General features: G+C 40.9%; 1 protein-coding gene across 8 annotated transcripts in view; it reads left to right on the top strand.

The window, feature by feature from the left end:
• The window catches only part of rnf220a (ring finger protein 220a), a 193576-nt gene that overhangs the window by 137134 nt on the left and 35466 nt on the right, over positions 1–20976 (top strand). For 7 of the 8 annotated variants that reach the window (XM_036138031.1, XM_021323910.2, XM_021323911.2 and 4 more), the window contains 3 exons: positions 5332–5461; positions 12594–12642; positions 16794–16889. In XM_036138031.1, the coding sequence (XP_035993924.1) occupies positions 5332–5461; positions 12594–12642; positions 16794–16889 (275 nt within the window). Of the gene's footprint in view, positions 1–5331; positions 5462–12593; positions 12643–16793; positions 16890–20748; positions 20973–20976 lie in introns of those variants that run through there. The other variant, XM_021323914.2, reaches the window with a different exon arrangement.

Here is a 20976-nt window from a genome sequence, read left to right as displayed (position 1 = left end):
CTATATTTTTTTGCAAAAGCAGAAAATTGGACAAACTAAAGTGTTTTGTTTTGCATCTGGAGGTTAACTGAATCACCCTTGGATGCACTTTCAGGAGGTCACTCAAGCAGCTGCAGCTGTTAAAGCTCACTGTGTTTCTCATAAAGAAGGCTGCTTTTGGTTCAGCCAGACAAAGCGTGATGTCACTACTACAGTAGCTAACAAATACATCAGAGGGAGGATGTGTTTCCTGCCAGTGACTCATTCTTGATATGAACAAAACCAGCGGGAACTGCTTGGCTTCGATGGAAAGGAAGAAATGCAGCGATGGCACGGCGAAGTGAAATTAAGAGATTCTAGAAGAGAGGTGGAAATAGGAAACGGAAGATACAGAGAAAGAACTGAGATGGGAAGAAAGGAAGACAGAAAAGCTATTGAGAGAAAGAGAGATGAGATGATCTATCTTGGCCCATTAGGCCTGCATTCCATCATTCTTGTCATGGAGGGAAACACCTTTGTCCTGTCCTCCATCCATGCATCCATCCAACACTCATTTACTCTCCAACTGGTGATTCACTGAGGAATCTCCCAGCTAAAAAGTCCTGTCAGGCCTATTTCCTTGATTTTGTCTTGCCTCCATCCCCCATCTTTTTGACAGCTGTTTCTTCCCTGTGCTTCCCAAGATTAAATGCTCCCTTGTTGGACCACAGGACGAGTGTGTGATTGGAGGTGTGAGGTCCAAAGCAGGACATGTATGTACAACTCTGTGTGTGTGTGTGTGTGTGTGTGTGTGTGTGTGTGTGTGTGTGTGTGTGTGTGTGTGTGTGTGTGTGTGTGTGTGTGTGGCTTTTGGCCCAACATTAATCACGTTTAAGGGGCTGACAAGCTTGGTGTGGGACATCGCATCACATCAACACCTCACTCTCTTTCCTGTTGTTCTCCTCCTCATTCCTGGATTTATCTCTCCACTGGCCTCCTCCTATCGCTCACTAGCCTCTGGGAAAAGCAGACGCAGGAAAACGGAGAAGAAAAATATAAGCGACGTGAATTGGCAGTGAAAACGAAGGACAGGAGACAGTTAGAGCAAACAATTTGGATAGGTACTTGGATTTAAGGAAGGCCGTTGGTCAAAGTCACAAGATACGAAATTAGCATGAAATGCATTGAGGTACTGGAAAAAAAAGCTTATCTGGAGCATTCTTAAATATTGTCATGTTACGACCACAAACAGGATTTTTACATGATAAGTCAATGCAAACTGAAGCATAATCATGAAGTGAGAGGAAAATAAGCCATGTTTATGAAAATGTCTTACAAAAAAAATCTCCAAAGTGTGGTGTGTGTGAATTTCTAATTAGGCCCCTTTAATCTGATACCTCTGAATAAAACACTGTACCAGAAGTCGCCTAACAAGTTAGCAGAGTGCACCTATGTAATTGGATTACAGTATACGTTCAGCATTTCTATAAAGGACTCAGGTGTCTTAGAGAACTTTTTTTTTTCAATAAACACAATCCTGATGAACGAACATGTGGGTCAGGAAAAAGGCTGTGGAGAAGCACAAAGAAGGGATAGGTTTTCAAACAGTATGCCAAACTGCTAATACATTTATTTTAATTTGTGAAATGTACATTTTCCCTTTACTTACAAGCTATCAAGTCCAAGTGGGATGAAAACTCGTTCAAGGTACCAGATGCATACCAAATCTAATTTGAAGCTAGATTTCAAAGCGTTCTGACGTTCCCATGTTGTCATAATATATATCTGAGAGATCTGGGGTTGCTTCCTGACATCCATGTTTTATTTATGGGAAACTTAACTTTAAGACATTTATGTTTATTTTTATTTGATAGAACCTGGACATGTTTAAGTCATGGTTCTTTAGTTTTAATCTTGGTATAAAAGGAAGAAAAAAGGGGAAAAAAATGTGTTTGCTTGCACGTAAAGTAATACGTTGGAATCAATTTACCATCTAAAAAACATTTTTCCTTTAGTCTTTCTTTTTTTCTGTCCTCCACTGCTTGTCTGTTGTTGAGCACTTGCATCTACATTTCAACATCAATCTCGGGAAAGAAAAACTCATTTATAAAGAACGTTTTTACAGTTCAAATGAAAATATCTTTATATTGAAATGCAAAAAGAAAACCACAAGTGCTGAATAAACATAGAGTTTTTAACATCACAAAAGCCAGAAATTGCACAAATATATGCATTTATATGTGTGCATTCACTTGTGTAAGTATTTGTCAGTGAAATGTTGGAGTGCATTTATCTGTGTCTTAGAAAGAGGCCTGGTTGCAGGGTTGCAGACGGAGGGTTGCATCTCCCTGTGCTTGCAGTGGAGAGTTGCGATGGCTCCTGTCTCAAATTATCTTGTCATGGCAATAATAAAGGAGGTCGGGGATGGGGACCAGATCAAAAGAGAATTCACAACCCCTAAACATTTTCACAATTTGTCACATTACAACCGCAAATTTCAACACATTTAATTAGCTTTTTTTTATGTAATCCATCACAACAAAGTACCACATGCTGTAATTGTGACATGGTAGAAAACAGTCTAATGTGATTTTCATTATAATTTGGCAAAAAAATCTATTATGTGTGGCATCCTTTTAAAGTCAGCCACCTTTATCTTAACACCTCCTAAATAAAATCCAGTGCAGCCAACCTAATTAGTAAACAGTGTTTACTTGTGTAATTCAATCTTAGTAAATCATATAACCGGTCTGTGAAGGCCTTAGAGGTTCATTGGACAAGCAGCATTATGAAGACCAAGGAACAGAGCAGACAGGTGACAGATAAAGTTGTGCAGAAATTGAGAGCAGGTTAGGTTTTAAAAAATATCATTATACTATTTGTTCATGCCATAAAATTAACATTAAAGCAGCACTGTGTAATGTTTAGCCACTAGGGGCGCTAGACCTGTAATGCCCAGATTTGGTGCCCCTGAAGGCCACTGGCAGCACTGCACTTCTGCAAAATTGAACAGTTTCCATCTGTGTTTTGGAATCTGATAGCAGACCACTTTGGACCAGCAGATTGAGAAGTCCTCGAGTTAATTGTAAAGACAAGGCCACATTCACCTCTCTAGGTTAAACCTTAAAGGGGTAAATGAGAACCAAAAATGTGTCTGATCAGGTAAGTGTCATATCATATCTGGCAGTCTGAGCTCAGACTCCCGTAACATAGAATGAGGCATGTGACCTAAAGCGGCACTCTAGGTCACATGACGAAAGTGACAGATCCGCCCCTCTCAAGTTACATAGGCAAATTTTTGAGAAGGGCAGTCCACATAAAGCATCAACTGGTGCCAAGTGCTGTATATTAAAAGAAAAGTAATTTATTATATTTCAAGGTATGTTAATACTTGGATCAAAACTTACACAGAGCTGCTTTAAGTAACATAGTCACAATTATTTGGGCTCCTTTAAGTAACAGGTGCAGGAAAAGCTTTGTAACGACACACAAGAGGCAACAAGGGAGAGATCCTCCATGCAGATTATTTAATGGTAGAGATTCACGCCCCCTGAGGGGTGCATGTGTATGGTTGTGATTGTGCTAGTGCGTAAAGACGGACTAGACAAAAAGAGAGTCCTCCCAACCTGACTCTCCGTGTTGTCGTGGTGGCAAGCAGTCTAAACAGGATGTCCTGGCTGAGATGGAGCCTTTTGTTCATGGGCTAAAAAAAGCCACGTTTGATTGGCTGAACACTGGGAATCAGGAAGTGTCCTCCAAATTGAACCACTGATACAGTTTCAATAGCTGTTTATTTTTAGCCAGCCCAGACAGACCAAGTAGTGAACTTTAAGGGACGGGTTTCACACCGCTCTACACGTACAAACACAAAAGGCTCAGAGAATGCACGGAGCAAAGGGTGCACTTTTCACACAAAGCGCTGGGCGACCAATAAAACGCATGCTGACACACAAAACAGGTGAGCCCCACCCTGCTGCCCCGCTGATCAAGGACAATGAAGTGAGGTGGTGTTGGCAGACTCTATCCAGCATTATCTCATCCACGGCAGACACTTCTTTAAGTCCCCCATCCACCCCATTCTCCCCACCCCCCTCTTTTTGACCTCAGTGCAACATTACACAATAAAGTCTGTGCAGCACTCTGGTTCGCTTTCTGTGTGAGTAATCTAATGTATATTCACTCAATGTCGGAGACTTTATAGAGTAAGGAAAATAAGTGTTCTAACCAACAAAGGTTGTACTGAAAGTACTGGACTGTACCTCTGTTCATGTGATTTTTAATTTAGAGTGCTGTGCACAAGTTTTCATGCTCCTCAAACCTTTTCTCACTCCCTCGGGACACAACCATAAACCTCAATGTACTTTATCGACAAGCCTACACAAAACGGAGCATAGTTTTTGATTTGATGCAGATCTATGCGTAGTTTTCAGTTATTTATGTAAATAAAAATTTGAATAGTAAAATTTGTGCATTTGTATTCAGCCCTCCTTACTTGTTACATAGAACCAGCTTTTGCTGTATTCACATATTTGGTATGTGTCTGTCAGCATTGCTGTTATGCTCGTTTTTCTTTGTAAAAACAGCTCAAGGTCAGCAGGGTTAGATAGAGATCATCGGTGAACGTTAGTCTTGCCGACAAATTGATATTCGATTTAGCCCTGTACTTTGCCTTGGTCATTGATCAAGACCATTCCCTTGTAGCTCTGCTTCTTTTAGAGGTTTCTGCCACCTTCAACCCAGACTAGCTTCCCTGTGCCTGCTAAAGAAAGACATCCCCACAAGATGATGTTGCCCCCACCTGTTCCAGTGTGGGAATGGTGGATTCAGGATGATGTGTGATGTTAGTAGCTATCAAGTTGCCAAATGCAACTGAGACTTCTGGACTAGTTTTCAGTGAAAATTGCTTTTCTTTTAAAGGTTATTGTTTATAACCTAACCACGTCTTAAACTTCTCCACAACCTAATCCCTGGCCTGTCTTGATGTTTTCCAGGATTTTATTGTACTGTTTGATCACTTCTGTTCTCTGATGTGTGATGTTGTCACATAACCACTGGATTTATGCTGGGATTAATTTACACACGTGTGTGCCTTCCGAAGGCAAATGGTTGCTCTAGATCTTTTTCAGGGGAATCAGACTAAAATGAGTTGAATTAAATTGCAGCCACGCTTTCAGATTTTGCTTTTTGTGGGTAACATTTTGTAATAATTACTTTGCAAAACATGAAAACATTCGACATGAATACTTTTGCAAGACAGTATACAGTAGATTTGAGATTTCAAATTTCAATTAAACAGAGTCAGAATCTTTTTTTTCTTTTTTTCTTTTTTTTTTTGCACTTATGCTGTCTGTCTCTCTTTGCTGTTGTCTCTAGGTAAAAAGAAGATGTCACTATATGACAGCCAGGCTCCAGTTTGTCCAATTTGCCAAGTGCTGCTGAGGCCCGGAGAGCTACAGGAGCACATGGAGACAGAAATAGAGAGGCTAGCCTCCATATGCCTCAGGTAGGCCGTGCAAGCTCATAATTAATCAGTTGTTCATTTTTTGAACTGAACTATTTTTTATTTTGCATGTACCACATCATGTAATGCCAAATCATCCTGGCGTTTTAGAAAAAGGATGAGCCACACGGTGGTTGAAACTAAAAGGGGAATCAGAAACTAAAATAAAAGACAGCGGTTGCTGTTGGGGTCATTCAATCCGTAAGGTGTGGGCCTCAGCCCAGTTAAGCCTTTCGGTTTCACCAAGCAATATTTCTCCTGTCCGCACATTCGGGGGCCATAAATCTGCATAAAAGGGAGAAGCATGCCGTCAATGTAAAGCTAAGTGTTTCCTACAGGGATTAGGACTCACACCTGTGACCTCAGGTTCCGTGCCGCCTCATTCTCCACCTTGTGGCAGTTGCACGAGCCGTTTTACGAGGGATAAATCAACTCCAAGCCCTTTTAACGATGGGACAAAGCCATTAGGATACATATTTCACCTCAAACACATGCCAGGCGTTGTATGTGTGTATATGCCTGTGCATGCGTGTTTGTATGCCTGTGTGCGTTGCCCCCTATGTCAGCGTGTGTGTTTGCGTGACCCGCTGTGCACTTTGGCGGCCCAGCTTTATGATAGTCGCCATTAACCCGGGGAAACAGGGCAGCAGACAGCCTCACCCCGCATGGAAATTACGCTTTATTTCTCCAGCCATTACACTGGTGGTGCTCCTGCTGTCCCTCTGAATCTACGAGTTGCACCTCATCAATTTATTCTTCCTCTCCAAAATCACCCTCGTCATCTGGTTCTGGGTTTTATCTCTCTGTCCTCTCATCTATAATTTTCCCTATTCTTTATGATGTTTTATTTTTTCTTCTCTGTTTCATCCAGCCCCAATACCGCCATCTTCCAGAACTTTTGTTGTTTACATGGTAATCTCTATCATCTATGCTAATTACATTAAATCATATCCAGTACAACAGTTCACTGGAAACTGGACCACGCATTATTTTTCTCCACTGGAATCGACACAGCTTTCATTAATTTGCCATATAGGCATCGATAATTAAATCTAAAAAGATGAAAACTCTGTAAACTAAAATAGTAAGAAAGGGATACATGGATAAAGCAAATTGTTTTACAAAATAACATTTTCAGAGGTATATTTGATGGAATCAAACAGTGAAAAACCAGAGCTTGAAGTAATAGTTTAATCTGAAGTTCCAGTTAAAGAATATAAGGAGCTAATATCATGTCTGCAGTAGATAGTATTCTTGGTGTCTTCATTTTTACTATAGATCCAGATTAGTTGGTCCCGAAGGCTGAAGCTAACGACTACAGGAGGGGCCAAGACAAAACTGAGTTTATATTGTTTTACAACATGTCCAGTTTGTAAAACACCATAGCTGTATTTGAGAACACTGCTTTATGAACCTCTAAACCGTCTTCACATTTGGTTATTTACACAGGAAGTATAGGAAGGAGTGTGCCACCAATGATCTTCCCGCGTGAAACACGTCCTAAGAACAGAATGCATACACTGACACTGCCTGACATAAAAGCAAAGCACAGTAAAAGGACAAATATAACAGCATTCTAGTGAGCACTTTTTCATTGACTTTTTGGCTTTTCAAACCAGTAGTTACCCTGACAGGAAACATGCTATAATTTTTTTTTTCTTTGTGTATGTGTTTTACTCAGGAAGATTATTGATAGCACATCACATCCTTTCCCATTTCCTCTCCTATTTCTGTGGAAACAATCATGTTCCTTGTCTAAATAACTTTCAACAACAACGGTTCAAAGGTTCATAAAATAGCTTTCAAACAACTGCTGTGACATTTTTAGACATTAGAGTAGGGACCATAAATGTCTGGTTTGGTCTTGGCACCTCTCTTTGGCAGGCTGATAATCTGGATTTATACTCAATACAGATGTCAAGAGAGTTGTGTACTGCAGATAAGACGCCAACTTTATATAACCTTTTAACGGAACCTAACTATGAAAACAGTGAACTGTCCCTGTCATAGATAAATTTTCAGAGGTTCCTTTCTGTGAAAAAGTGACAAAATCCTAAGAGTGGTGAAAGGCTGACAGCCAACCAGAGGGAGGTCAAGTAACAGCAAGATGCAGAATAGGCATAGTTCACTTCAGAGAGCTTTGAAATCCCATTATAAGATTAAAGATTTACTTACAACATTTATTTATTTATTTTTACTTTTCAGGGAGGCCTGTAAATTGCATATTTCATCCCAAAACCTTCCATTCTTTCTTCTGTTTCAAGTTCGTTTCACTGCAATTCAACAGTATTAAAGACATTTTAGTGCCTTAATCAGTGGCTCATGTTTGCCTTGTTGTCATGGTGATAGATTAGTTGTCATCCAAAAAGCAAAAGATGCATGAAGATTTGAGGATCAGAAAAAAAAATACATCAAGATGAAATAAGACTGAAGGGAAAAAAAAGCCATTCATCCTCTTGTTATATATCAGGGTGCAAGTGTGTTTCAATTAATAATGAAGGTTAGAGTTTGTCCTTCCCTCTGGATATCAAACTGGGGAAGTTCAGACCACACACACACACACACACACACACACACACACTTATTTAAGGAAATCGCATCATCCCAGGATGAGATGGGATGGCGGCTAGCGTCACGCCTGGGTGATTTACCTACTCACCATTAATCCAAAGACTGCAAAAAAAAAAAAAAAAAAAAAAAAACAGGGCAGGGTTGAAAGGATCACTTTTAAATATGTGCGCAAGAAAATCTAACATAGATTCCATTTTTTTAATGAAGAAATGCAAAAATGGGGGGTTGGAGGGGGGGGGGGAACAAAACAGCATAGAGAGTTTTATGTGTGTTATATCACAAATCTGACCTTATGCTAAATCACCTTCTGCCTCTTCCTCTCTCTGGCTTCTCTGCATGGTGGCAGCCATCATTGAAAGTGACAGTGGGAATTTGGTCCAATTTGTAGTAAATCTGCCTTTAATGACACGCGGCGGTTTCTGAATCAAAGAGCCATGGCTGCGGAGAGGAAGGGCTGCATGCACGAGCTGCATCTGCTTGACTCTTAATATCTCTTCTTCGGCGCGTCACTATTTGTTTTCTGCTTGTTCCTCTCCTCCTGCCCCCGTTCTGTCTGCATGTAAATGGGCGGGCTGCGGGTTTTGATTACAGCTGCCAGCCTGTCCTCTCTTGCGACTGCGAGCCGTGTCACTTGTTCATGGGCCGCAACTTCTGCGCGGAGACATGGAAATCACACACAGATGTTGAGTTTGGCAAATGGAAATCTATCATGCCCCGTGCATGTCCGGTGGCTCTGAGTTATTTACATACGCCATCATCCCCCCCCGCCCTCCTCCTCTTCCTTTTCCCACCTCTGGCCCCTTCCTTTCCCTGCTTCTCCATAATCAATTTACGTCCACACAGCTAAACCCCTACCTCCCTGCCAGATGACACAAAAAGGCAAAAAGCAATCAGTATCCTAAGTTCAGTGTGCTTTCACCAGTCCACCTCCTTGTTGCCAACAAGTTCCCACCAAGGAAGCGCTTCTCCTTTAAGTGGAGTGAGCGGCGAAGCCGGGTTGCAGTGCCTTGCAAAAGTATTCATTCCCCCGACACTTTTTTTACAACTCTAACAAATGTGCAACGGTTCAACTTTGGCAAGACACTGTATCCAGATTTAACCAGGAGAGGAGGGGCAGCTTTACCCACTACAGAACGACTTGATTAATTTAACCGCCCTGATTTGCTTGTCCCTATTAAACACACCAGAGGATGATTTGTACTTGCTTCATAGTCTTGTAGTTTTTGGCTGCGTGTTCAGACTGCAGAAAAAAAATCTCCCTGTCTGAAGTGGTGGGACTGGACAAAGGGCTGGAAGAAGTAGTTGTTAGAGGGACCCCCATGCCCTCACCTGTCTTCCCCTCTTCACGCTTACCTCATTATCAAAACACATTTTAAACTGTATCAATTCCAGCGGCTTGTTTGGCGGGTTCCTGCTTCGCCGTGTTTCTTTCTTCCCTCTCTTTGACGTGGCAGCCAGCTGGAGTTTTGCAGGCCCCCTAACCCCCGCCATCAAAAATTCATAGAACCAGGCGAGCAGACGTGTAAAGCTGTAAGAGGAGGAAGCGCCAACTTTCCTATCACTCCCTCTTTTTTTTTTTCTTTCTCTCGTTTTCTGTCTGCTTTCATCATCCCGCTTTGTGTTGCCCGCTCGTCCTCCCTTGCCACATCTTTCTTTCACCTCGCATTTCCCCCCCTTTTCCACTTTCCTTTCATCTCTCCATCACCCTCTCTGTCAATGTGGCAATTTTCCCCCATCGCGGCAGGCATGCAACCGCTGTCCCCTCTCCCGCTCCCTCTCGCTCGCTCTCTTGTCGCTGTTTGACACTGTCAACAAGCAGGTGGAGGTAGCTGTTATTGTTGATGCCTCTGCAAAGGTTCTAGGTAATGAATAAAAGGGCGACGGAGGGAGAGGGAGGCAGAGAGATGAGAGCGGCAGAGATAGGAACAAAGTAAGAGTGGTGTGTGCGAAGAAGAGGGGGAGGTTGGAAGATTCGGCTGCATTACATGGCAGCTTGGCAGTGTTGGCCCACGTTTGCTTTCTTTGTTGCAGGAGGGGAGGGCCAGCACAAACATGCACGGGCGCAGGTGCACACCTAAGGACGCACACGTTAGACTGAAATTGTGTTCACAAATGTGCGTAATAGGATGTTAATTTGCTACAGTTTGTAACATAGGGTTAGTTTTTGTAAGTGTGTGGCCATAGTCGTTACTCTAGATTTTCAGCCAGTTTCCTTTACTTCCTATAACTTGTTTTGTCTTGCAAAATGTGCATAACAACCCCTATACAGGCACAAACTACCATTGGAGGATGCTGGCTAAAGCTACTAAAGGAGTGGGATTATCCACAATGAAAAGAGTTCTCTGCCAACATAGCCTGAAGGGCTACTCGGTGTAGAACGAGTCATTATTTCAGAAGGAAATAGCAATAAATAAATACGGTCATGGGCAAAATTGTTGGTAGCCCTCTGTTAGTCAAATAACATCCCACGATGGTCACTGAAATAACTTCAAACTGACAAAAGTAAAGATAAATCAAGAAACAGAAAATGAACCTATGAAAATCCAATATTGCTTTTGTACAAGCTTGAAGACTTCTATAATGCTAATTAGAGGACACACCTCAGTTTAACGTGTCCCTGTGGTCAAATTGTTTTCAATCTTTTCTAGGCGTCCAATCAGTTTTGTCCTGGCCTATTTCATTAATTTGTTGTTTTAAAATGATTCTGTTGTACCACATTTCAAAGGAAATTTTCAGTGCATTTTTATTTATTATTACTTTTGTCAGTTTCAAGTTATTTCAGTGACCATTGTGGGATTTTCTTTAATTACAGTAACAGAGAGGGAACCAACAGTTTTGTCCATGACTGTAAATCCGGCTTGCAAATGAAGTCACGTTGTCTGATAAAGCTAGAACTAAAGTCTTTGGCCGTAATGACCTTCATTACATTTAGAGAAACAGGGAAGCAAGCAAGCCTGAGAATGCCATCACAAGTGTGAAGGACAGAAGTGGCAGCACCATTAGGTCTGGGATTTTTACTTCAGGGAGCTCGTCTTCACAAAATAGATGACATTATGAGAAAGGAACATTATTTCGAAACATTGAAGCGACATCTAAAGCCATCCCTTGGGAAGTTAAAGCTTGGGCACAAATGGGTCTTACAAAGCTTAAAGTCAATGTTTTAGATTGCTCACCATAAAGCCATGATCTAGTCCCCATATAAAATGTGTGACCTGAGAAAATGTTAGAGAGAACAAGGTGACATACTAACCGGACTTAGTTGTATTGGTTCTGTCAGGAGGAATGGACCAAAACTCCAGCAAACCATTGTTAGAAGAACGGCCAAACAACTTGAACCAAAGTATACAGTTTAAAAGCAAATTCTATAACATATTAAATTCTAAGACATATTAACCGAACCTAAAACCAGAAAGGTTTAGTCTGATTTAATGTTTTAGAGTGAGGGGGGGAAAAAAAGGTTATATACATTATATAGAGTGTATGTAAATGTCTGGTTTCAACTGCGTGTTAAAAATGAAATAAAGCACATTGTTTACTTTTTCAGGGATCGATGTTCTACTGGTCTGTCCTTCTTGTAGACCAGTTTTTAAAATCTTCCCTCAGATAAGTAACACATAAATAAAGCCTCTTATTTTTATTACCCACCCATTCAGCCGTTGAAAAATGAAATCCCTTGTCTACCAGGGCATGCTGTCAGATTAGAGGTTGCGCTCAATTCAGTTTTGGGCACTGTTCCTTCCTGGATCTGCCACTGCCTGTTAGTCTGTGCGCGTATGAGTGAGTGACTGCGCCTGTGCGAGCGTGTCCGAGGGTCTGGACTGCTAAGAGGGTCTCAAAGCAAACATGACAACCCTGCCTCGCTGTGTCAATGTCAAGCCTGTTGCAACGCTTCATGAGGCTCGGAGAAATTTATCTCTGTGTTTGAGCGAAAGAAAGCGAAGGAGAGTGGCGCAGACTCAAAAAAAAAAAAAAAAGGGGGGAAATAGAACCAAGGAAGTGTGGATCAATTGGCCATGAGCGCATCAGAAAAAGCCATCAGAACGGAGTAACAAGAAGAAATGTTACATGTCTGGTTGGTTTGTTGGCAGAGTAAAGCACAATACTGTCAATTTTATTCGTTTTGACTTCCCATCCTTCGTATCCAATCTTAGCCGTCTCACTTGTTTCCAGCTGGGGTGAGCCAAATTATGGTCTTCAACATATTTCAGACTCCCAGTGAACGCAGTTTGGCAGCACTGACAAATTCTGTTGTTTCCCGCCTCCACAAATGTTTCTGTGCTCATATCTAAGCATAGTGAGCTGAAGAATGCATCGCTTTTTAGAACACACGCGATGGACGAACAAAGGGTCAAGGGGAAACGGAGAGTGCCGGGTAAATGCAAGCAAAGGCATTTACAAGAATCCAGTAAATAGCTCCCCAATGTGCTGAAAATGTACAGATATTGCTTGTTTTGTCCAGGGACGCAGCTGAACAAGCTCGCAATATGTGCTCAGACTCAGCTCTGCACCACATTATCTTATGAATCTTCCCTAATTTCCGTCTTGTCCTGTTTCCTCACTGCAGTAAGAACCCCTCGTCCAAGGATGGTGTAGCCACTCCCGGAACTCCTAAGGTAAGAACAGGTTCATCTTTTAAGAACAGTGTCTTTATTTCAGGTGCATGTAAATTACTTGTTCCAAAAATAACATCATGGGAACGACCTGTAGGTAACTTAGATGCACATATTTTCTTATATTTCACTCCCACAGACTTGCACAGAGCTGACCAATCACAAGTGGAACACTATTAAACAGTGTTTTCTGAACTCAACACTGCCAGACAGAAATAGTTTTAAACAATATTGTAGGAGTTAGAAATGATTACTGGTGTCTGGGAACCTGTGACTCTTTTCACATTTTGTCACAGTACAACCACACACTTCAGTGTATTTTAATATGATTTTATCAAATAGACCAACACAAAGTTGTGCATGAGTGTGATTTTTTTTTTTTTTTTTCAGATGAAAATCTGAAAAGTGTGGTGTGCATATATATTCAGCCCACTTTTACTGTGACAGCCCTAAATAAACCCAGTGTAACAAACGGCCTTCAGAAGATGTCCCACCTCTGTGTAATTTAATCTGAGTATAATTTCAGGATATTTAAATAACACAATAAACAAATGAGAATATACAGCTGTGAAGGCTTCAGATGGGTCTGCAGATCTTCACAGCTCAGATGGGAGGCGGTGTTATTCTATTAGACATGCACTCCCAGTATTGGCCTTCATTGAACATGGTCAAGAAGAATGCTTTCGTTCAAAAAAAGCCATAAGAAGTCCTGATAAAAATGTTCTATGAGCCATGAAGATGACACAACAGGCCTTTAAAAGTGCTCTGGTCCGATTAGACAAAAACACATACTCTTGAACACAGCAGCATCATACTGTGGGAAACAGTTTTCCAGCAGGGACAGGGAAGATCGACAGATGCAGGGTTTACGGTAGGAAGGTTGGAGCTAAAAAGGTAATCCTGGAGGAAATCCTCTTGAAAGACTCGAAACTCCGGAGGAGGTTCCTCCAGTAATGATAAACGTAGAATCAGAACCTCAGTTGAATGGTTTCCATCAAACACTCTAACTGAGCTTAAGCTGTTTTAAAAAGTAAGTGACTGGATGTACAAAGCTGGAAGACCTCCCACCTCCAAACCCCCACTCAAAAAAAACAAAACACAAAACAATAAAAATAGAGGTATTGGGTCATCTTCATTCCACTCTGCAATCATGTAGCTGTTTGTGTTGGTCACACAAGCTTCCAATAAAATACACTGAAGTTTGTGGCCGTAGTGCAACTAAGTGTGAAAAAATGTAAAACGCATGAATACTTTTGCAAAGCATAAATGTGAAGTACCAAGCTGAACGGATTGTAGGAAGTCCCCATACATCAGATTTTAACTTAATATATGAACAAAGATATTTGGTGACTTTTCTGAAAGGCCAAAACTGAACAATCATTTCAATGTTTGCTTTCTACGTCTAATCACAGCTCAGGTGAAAGTCGAACACTGTGAGGCAAAGAGCCTTTGACTCGCACATGAATCCACCAGGGATCCTGAATAAATCAGTGGGTTTTTTTTTTTCAGCCCCAACGCTTTGGGCAGAAGGTGCTGACCTGGGCTTAAAGGAGCGCTCATGGCGGTGCGTGTGGGCTTGTACTCGAGTAAGGCAAGCGGAGGAGGGTTGAGGGGTGAGCGCTGGCCCTCCTCTGCAGCCGTGACTGTGCATCTCACTGCTGTTGTTTAGTATTCTGTGGCAGGCCAAGGAGAATGAAGAGGGCCAGTCTGAAGCATATGGGCTTGTTGTTGTTCTCCCCCGGCTGCTATGCACCACCCACCCGTTTTACACCCAGGATTAACCCTACAACACCTCCTTATGTCTGTTTCAGCTATACTTGCAAAGTAGTCTTTGGAGGGAAATGTAATTTCAGCATCCTAAAGAGCCCTGTTCAGATATAGCGGAAGTCGCAAATATAGTGGCTAACCTAGTGGGTTTTAAATGCTACTGTTTTTGTACTGATCGCTTTGCATGTTGATTTAATTAGTGCTTTTTAAAGACCAGATTTGGAGAGAGACCTTCATTTATAACCTCTTTGTAGATTACCATTAAATGTCATATTCTAATGATAAAACTTAAATATATTCCTTGATCGCCCCCAGGTAAAAGATTCCTGACCTTTTTAAACCTGTAAAAAAAAAAAAGAAGAAAGATCAGACCCACACACACACACACACACACACACACACACACACACACACACACACAAACTCAGAGGCAGAAAAGCACCATGCATAATGTCCAATTTACTGTGGCAGGACTGGTGGTTGGTCATTTCTCACATATTATTATTAGATTACTGCTGTCGAGCACTTAAGCCTCTGCTCTGCCCCTTTCCACTTGATTAATAGGAGACGACTGTAAATACAAATATTTCACAGCTGCCTTGTAAAACGAAAGCAGCCGCATAGGCACAAATGAAAATACAAGTACAGAGAGAGAGAGAGAGAGAGAGAGAGAGAGAGAGAGAGAGGCCTGAGTGTTGTAAAAGAGAGATATTACCTTTCTTTTCCTCTCCTGTTCTCTCACGTCCCCATCTTCCTCTTACCAGCATTGCTATTCAGTCATTCGTAAGAGTCCCCTGACTGTCTTTGTCACAGCGAGGGGGTTAGAGGAGGAAACTCTTGTATATGTGTATGTTTGCAAGAGTGAGCGGCACAAAGTGTTGCAGGACAGATTTATGGACAGTCAGTGTCCTGTAATGTCAGATGTTTACCCTCTCTCCTGCCACCACTTCCTTCTGCTCTCTCTAAGGGCTTCCTCACTTTGCAATCGCTCTTTCTTCCCCAACTCCTCTTAACGTCCCATAAACATTAGGTCTAATCAGAGGAAAGGGTTTTATAGACAAAGTCAGGCAGGTTACAGTCATCATCGGTGACGTGTCGCCACTAGCAGCTGAGGCGAGTAATTATTCTAAATATTTTCTCTAATAGATCTTGGTGATACATAAATTAACAGTGACTTTTCATAATGCATATAAATAGCTCACATTTTAGATTTAACTGCATTTTTGCATTAAGTTGTAATCATGCATTACACATGCATGGTTTCTTTCTCATCAGTTTTAACACATAATCTGATGCTTTAAACCATTTCTCTTCTTGGATCTTTACCTTTGCGTTCCTTTTTTTTACTACAACAGCATATGGTGCTTTTAAATCAATGGACACTTTAAAATCTATTCAAACTGTACACTTATTCAAGCATTAATTTATCTTTCCTTAATTGAAACCTTCAAGTCAATTGACCGTCACACTGCCTAGGCAGAGCATTGACCACTCAGGGTGCAGTGCAACAAAATAAGCTAAGTTTTGTGATACAGATGTTGCTTCTTTACAGAGTTCATTTATTTTTAGGTCTTTGACCTCTGTATCTGAAGCATCTGTGTGAACCAGTTTCCTTTGTAAATCCAGCAACTTGTCTTTTATGTTTCAAGCATTACCACCATCTTTTAGCTGACAGGACTTTTTTCAGTGCCGTCTGTGTTATGCAAACAGCTGTTTACTCTTTCAGTAATTGGTTTGTGCATATTTAGCACCCAATGATACCCTCATGAGTTTGTCTTTTATACAATGCACAACAGTGTTGGTGCTGGTGCGTATCAGAACATTCTATTTGAAAACAAATCAACCAAAGCTGAGGCATACTGTATGTACTCATTCAAGAATTTTGTACGCCCTTCAAGCATAATATATTTTAACTTAAAACTATGTGCTCTTCTACTGATGCTAAGCTATGTCAGAATCTCATGAGTCTCACAGAAATGTTATGTTTTTGTTTTTAGATACACTTTTGGTCCACATCAATGCAGACACATTGTCATGTCATGATGTCATGTCAATCTATTCTACTATTGCTCTGCACTATATGATTCTGATGACATTTTGTGGCCTCAGATATTTCTGTTTTCAAGAAATCATCACGGGTATAAGAAGGTCATATTTTAACATCTTAAAAACTGTTTAGATTTATGTTACAAGGTTAAAAAAACGTGTGGAGATTTTTTTGTGCGGCTCTTTGCAATGCCGCTGGATTTCATTCTGGCTCTTGACGCTGAACTGTTTGGCCACTCTTGTTCTAGTGTAGCCATTTCTCTGAAGGTGACAACATGACAAGATCGTCTGCATAGAAGATGACTTTATCCCTCCCCCTTTCTTTCTCTTTGTCTCTGCAGTCGATGCTATTGTCAGTGCACATCAAGAGAGAGGGAGAGTCTCCGGTGGTGTCACCACTGTCATCTGAGGATGCCCACCACTCCGACAGATATCAGGTCACACAAACACAGACACATCCACACCACTCGAGGCAATCACAGTTGAAGTTATACTTTTCTGTTCACTTCCTTCAACATAAAATATCAGAAATATTTGAAAGAAATTCTTTTGTTTTTTTATCTGTATGATTTATTCTGTTCTCTTATTAACCATCCAGCTCAGGCTAAGTGTTTATGTTTTATTTTTTTTAAAGCAACGTTCTATGAGCATATTGTTTTAAGCTTCATGAGTGAACTCCATTTCTTCTTGATTGGCTCTTAGTTGAGACATCTCTTAATCTGGCCAAATATTCTGAATTGTATTTTAAAAACCTAAATTATATGCTGTCATTAAAATAAAATATCAAAAATGCAATTAAATTAGAAAGGCACATTAACAGTGTACCGAAAAAAATATTTAAACATATAATGCATTGAAGTAATTGTGACACGTATCAATGTAGCTGGATATTATAGGAAATTTGGGTTTCTGATGTCTTCTCAGCAGTTAGGTTGAGTAACAGACTAATCTTCTTAAATTCAAGATGTCACCCTGACTGCTTTTATCTCTTCTATTCATCAAAGTTTGTTCGGGTAATTCTTCTGGCCGTGATGTATCTCTGGGTTAAGTGGGTTTCCCCCTTAACACCATAAAATAAGAACTATTAAGTCCATGCAGACGTTACGTCCATGCGTTTGGGATGACACAGCTCATAAAGACCTTAAAGCAATAAAGGAGATTTTCTCATTTGGTGAAACTGCTGAAATCACCTTATATTATACAAATGATTAGGTCGATGGTGACTTATTTTAACACCTTGAAATGAAGCATAATGGAAGGCTTCACCACCTCCTCTTTTTCAGTCAGGTCTGAGTGCTCTCTGCTTTCTCGCGCTTCCTGAAAACCTGACCTATTCTCAGTCGTTCAGTGAGTGTATCATAATGATATGGTTGTGCTGGTGATGCACAGCCAGTGGGCCAATAACTCAGATAATGAAGAGGGAGAAAAGGATCAGCGAGGGGAAGGTGAAGGTATTGCTGGTCAACGGTGTCCACCAATAGTACGTGGGCTGACAATACCGGTGCCATTGCGTTATCAAAGAGAGAGTATCCATAACTGTAAGAGGAAATGCTTTAGTCAGCATACCACATACAGCGCTTTAGGTGGGATCCCAGCAGAACTGAGGCATACATTCTGCAAAAGACAGAGGTGGATAGGCCAAATGAATCTGACCTCAATTAATTTCATAATACTGTACATTTATTGCTAAGGGCCGTTATTTTTAATGATGCAGGTAATTCACCTCAGGCAACCTGAACTAGCTTGCACCATAAATGTTCCAGATATGCCCACAAAAACACCCCACAAATGATTAATAATTTATTTCACTACTGCCAGTGACGAATAGTACATTTACTCAAGTACAATCTTCAGAAACTTCCTACAGTTTCTGCTGCCTCTAGCCAGCAAAGGACTATGTGCCCTTGACAGGCGTACATATTATAATAGTTAAACTGCATATGTTACACTTTGTAAAAAAAGAAAAACGACACAATGTCACATACAGTAGTAAAATCAATATTTTGGATAAGCTTAAAGAGGTAGTATAAATAACAGGGTATAGCCTATTCTTTGACCTCTTGTGTTTAACAAAATGCATTGGCTCCATGTTCACTGTGGGACACATTTTGAGGGTACATTGCTGTTTAGTCGTCACATAATGCACGTCATTTGTCTTGGAAGTAGAAAATAGAAGCTGGGAATGTGGCAATCCCAGGTAAAAACCAAACAAAAAACTAAAATAAAAACAAAAGGAGGATTACAATGTGGCGATGGCCAGGAAAGCTGTTCTTTTGGTCCATAGTGTCTCTTCTAAACATCATTTAAAGCTGTATTTTTCCACATGCAAACACCACTTTTACTTTGTTCGGTTCAGATTTGCAGCCACTACAAGTAAACACTGATTTTAGACACACTCTTGCACCTGTGTATTGTAAACATGTTTTAGCATAGCTTACTGTTGGATCAGACAATCGGCAGAGTCTAAAAAAAATCCTCTAACTGTCTGAGGGAAAAGTCTCCCTATAGCAGCCGTTACAGTTGATTTTTCGAATCGGAAGCAGGGATTTCCGAGTCCCGACTGCAGATGGAATGCACCATTAACAACCAGCTTCCAGCACATCTTATCAAAATAAACATTTGCATCATTATATCATCAACATCATTATACTCCAGCCAATCTAGCCAGAAGCTTTTGGATGCCAATAGAGCCTTTACATTAATAGCTGTGGGACGAACAATTAGTAGCGACACAAGTTTATAAATTTTGCTCAGACTGTAATATGCAGAGAAGCAGATATTCAGCCAGACACGGTGTTGCATTTTAAAAGATTTATTAAATAAATAAACTAAACCCGGTGCAGGCAGGACAAAAGGGTTGAAGGCAGAGATCAGGTCCAGAAGCAGGCAGGGTTCATACATGATGAAGGAAGGCAGGAGATGGCTGACAGGTCCAAAGAGCTTGGCAGGGAATCAAGGTCATGAAAAAGTCCAGGTTGTGTCCAGAAAAGTCAGAGAGCTGATGAGGAGTCCGAGCAAGGCAAGGCGAGAACATGAAAATTCCAGAGACGAAAAACTCAGTGAGGAAACAGGGTTGGCAGGCAAAGAAACCTGTACATCTCTCATAACAAAGGGTTCCAGCAATCTGGCAGAGACTAGCCATGAGAGGCAGGTATATGTAGACAGGATCACAGGTGGAATAAATGCAGATAATCAGGAGAGAGACAGTTGTAGCTGCTCACACTAATTAGCTGTGTGGTGGAATCAGAGCCGAGGGTGGCAAACAGCCAGCCGGCCCAAAACACAACAGATGACGGGGAAAAAAACAGGAAAGACGGGGCAGAATGCATAGGTGTCTTTTTTTATACCTTTGTAGCTGTGGGTGTTTCATACCCAAAGATGAGGGTGTCTGTTGGCAGGGCAAAGATTAATAATGCACTCCAGATATCTGGCCTTTATAGAAGGATAGCAAGAAGAAAGCCACTGCTGAAAGAAAATCATAACAAGTTCCATTTACATGTCATAATGGCTCAGTAAAGCTTAGACCTTAATCAAACTGGGGAATCTGTTGCAAAACTTAAAAATTGATGCTCATGGATGCCACCCATGCAATATTACTGAGCTTTAGCTACTTATAAAACAATAAAACAATAACATAAAATCAGCCTTGATCTCTCAAAACTCTTGTGGATTTAATTGGAGCTAAGTGTGTTTATCAGAGGGGGGATAGACTAAACAATTTTTTTTTCTTTATTTTTTTTTCCCTTTGAGTGTGTGGAGGGTGAAAAAAAAAATCTAATCCATGTAGTCTTCCCTTGTTACTTTACAGTTATAAACCCCAAAAATGCATAGGCATTTGTGATTGCTACATGAAAAAATTCAAGATCTACTATTTTTTCAAAGCAACGAATGTGGGCAAACTTTGTGCAAACTGATGCTTGTCATACTCTATTTACGTTTTGCAGGGATACACCTTCGTAATTGAAATAGTTAGAAAACCAAATTGTTAAATGTAAACCATAAGGTAGCCATTTGGAATGAAAATGGTGACACAATTTTTTTTTTTTTAAAGAACCACAATAAAAGCACTAAACAACAATCAAGATTAACTATATAAACCTATTTTAGGGTAATTACTCTTTTTTTTAGACAGTCTGTTCAACGAATAACGTTAACAGTCGTAAAACACAACCTAACTATCCACTGACAATAATAAAGTCTATATACAGGAACTCGGAGCATTGGTTTGAAACCCACTGCTTCCCCCTAGTGGCCGAGAGGCGAAACAACAACCAGCGTCTACCCACTTCCGTTTCCCCGGCGGTCACATGATCACAACAAGCCAACATGGCGTCGGACATTAGATCTACAAGCCGACTCGGGCGCCACTTTCAATCCTTTTCCATCCGCAGGAATTTGTAGCCAGGGCGTTCAGTTTGCTGTGATGTAGATTATCTGGCGGCAGACCTGAGCTGTGTGCAGCAGCGAGTTTTAGACAGGGGGGGCAGAGAGTCATGGAGGAGGTGGAAAACAAGAGAGAAGTAG

This window comes from Fundulus heteroclitus, chromosome 6 (assembly GCF_011125445.2).
Source record: "Fundulus heteroclitus isolate FHET01 chromosome 6, MU-UCD_Fhet_4.1, whole genome shotgun sequence".
Taxonomy (NCBI): domain Eukaryota; kingdom Metazoa; phylum Chordata; class Actinopteri; order Cyprinodontiformes; family Fundulidae; genus Fundulus; species Fundulus heteroclitus.
Note: the sequence above shows the minus strand (reverse complement) of the source record. Positions and strands in the feature narration are given on the sequence as shown.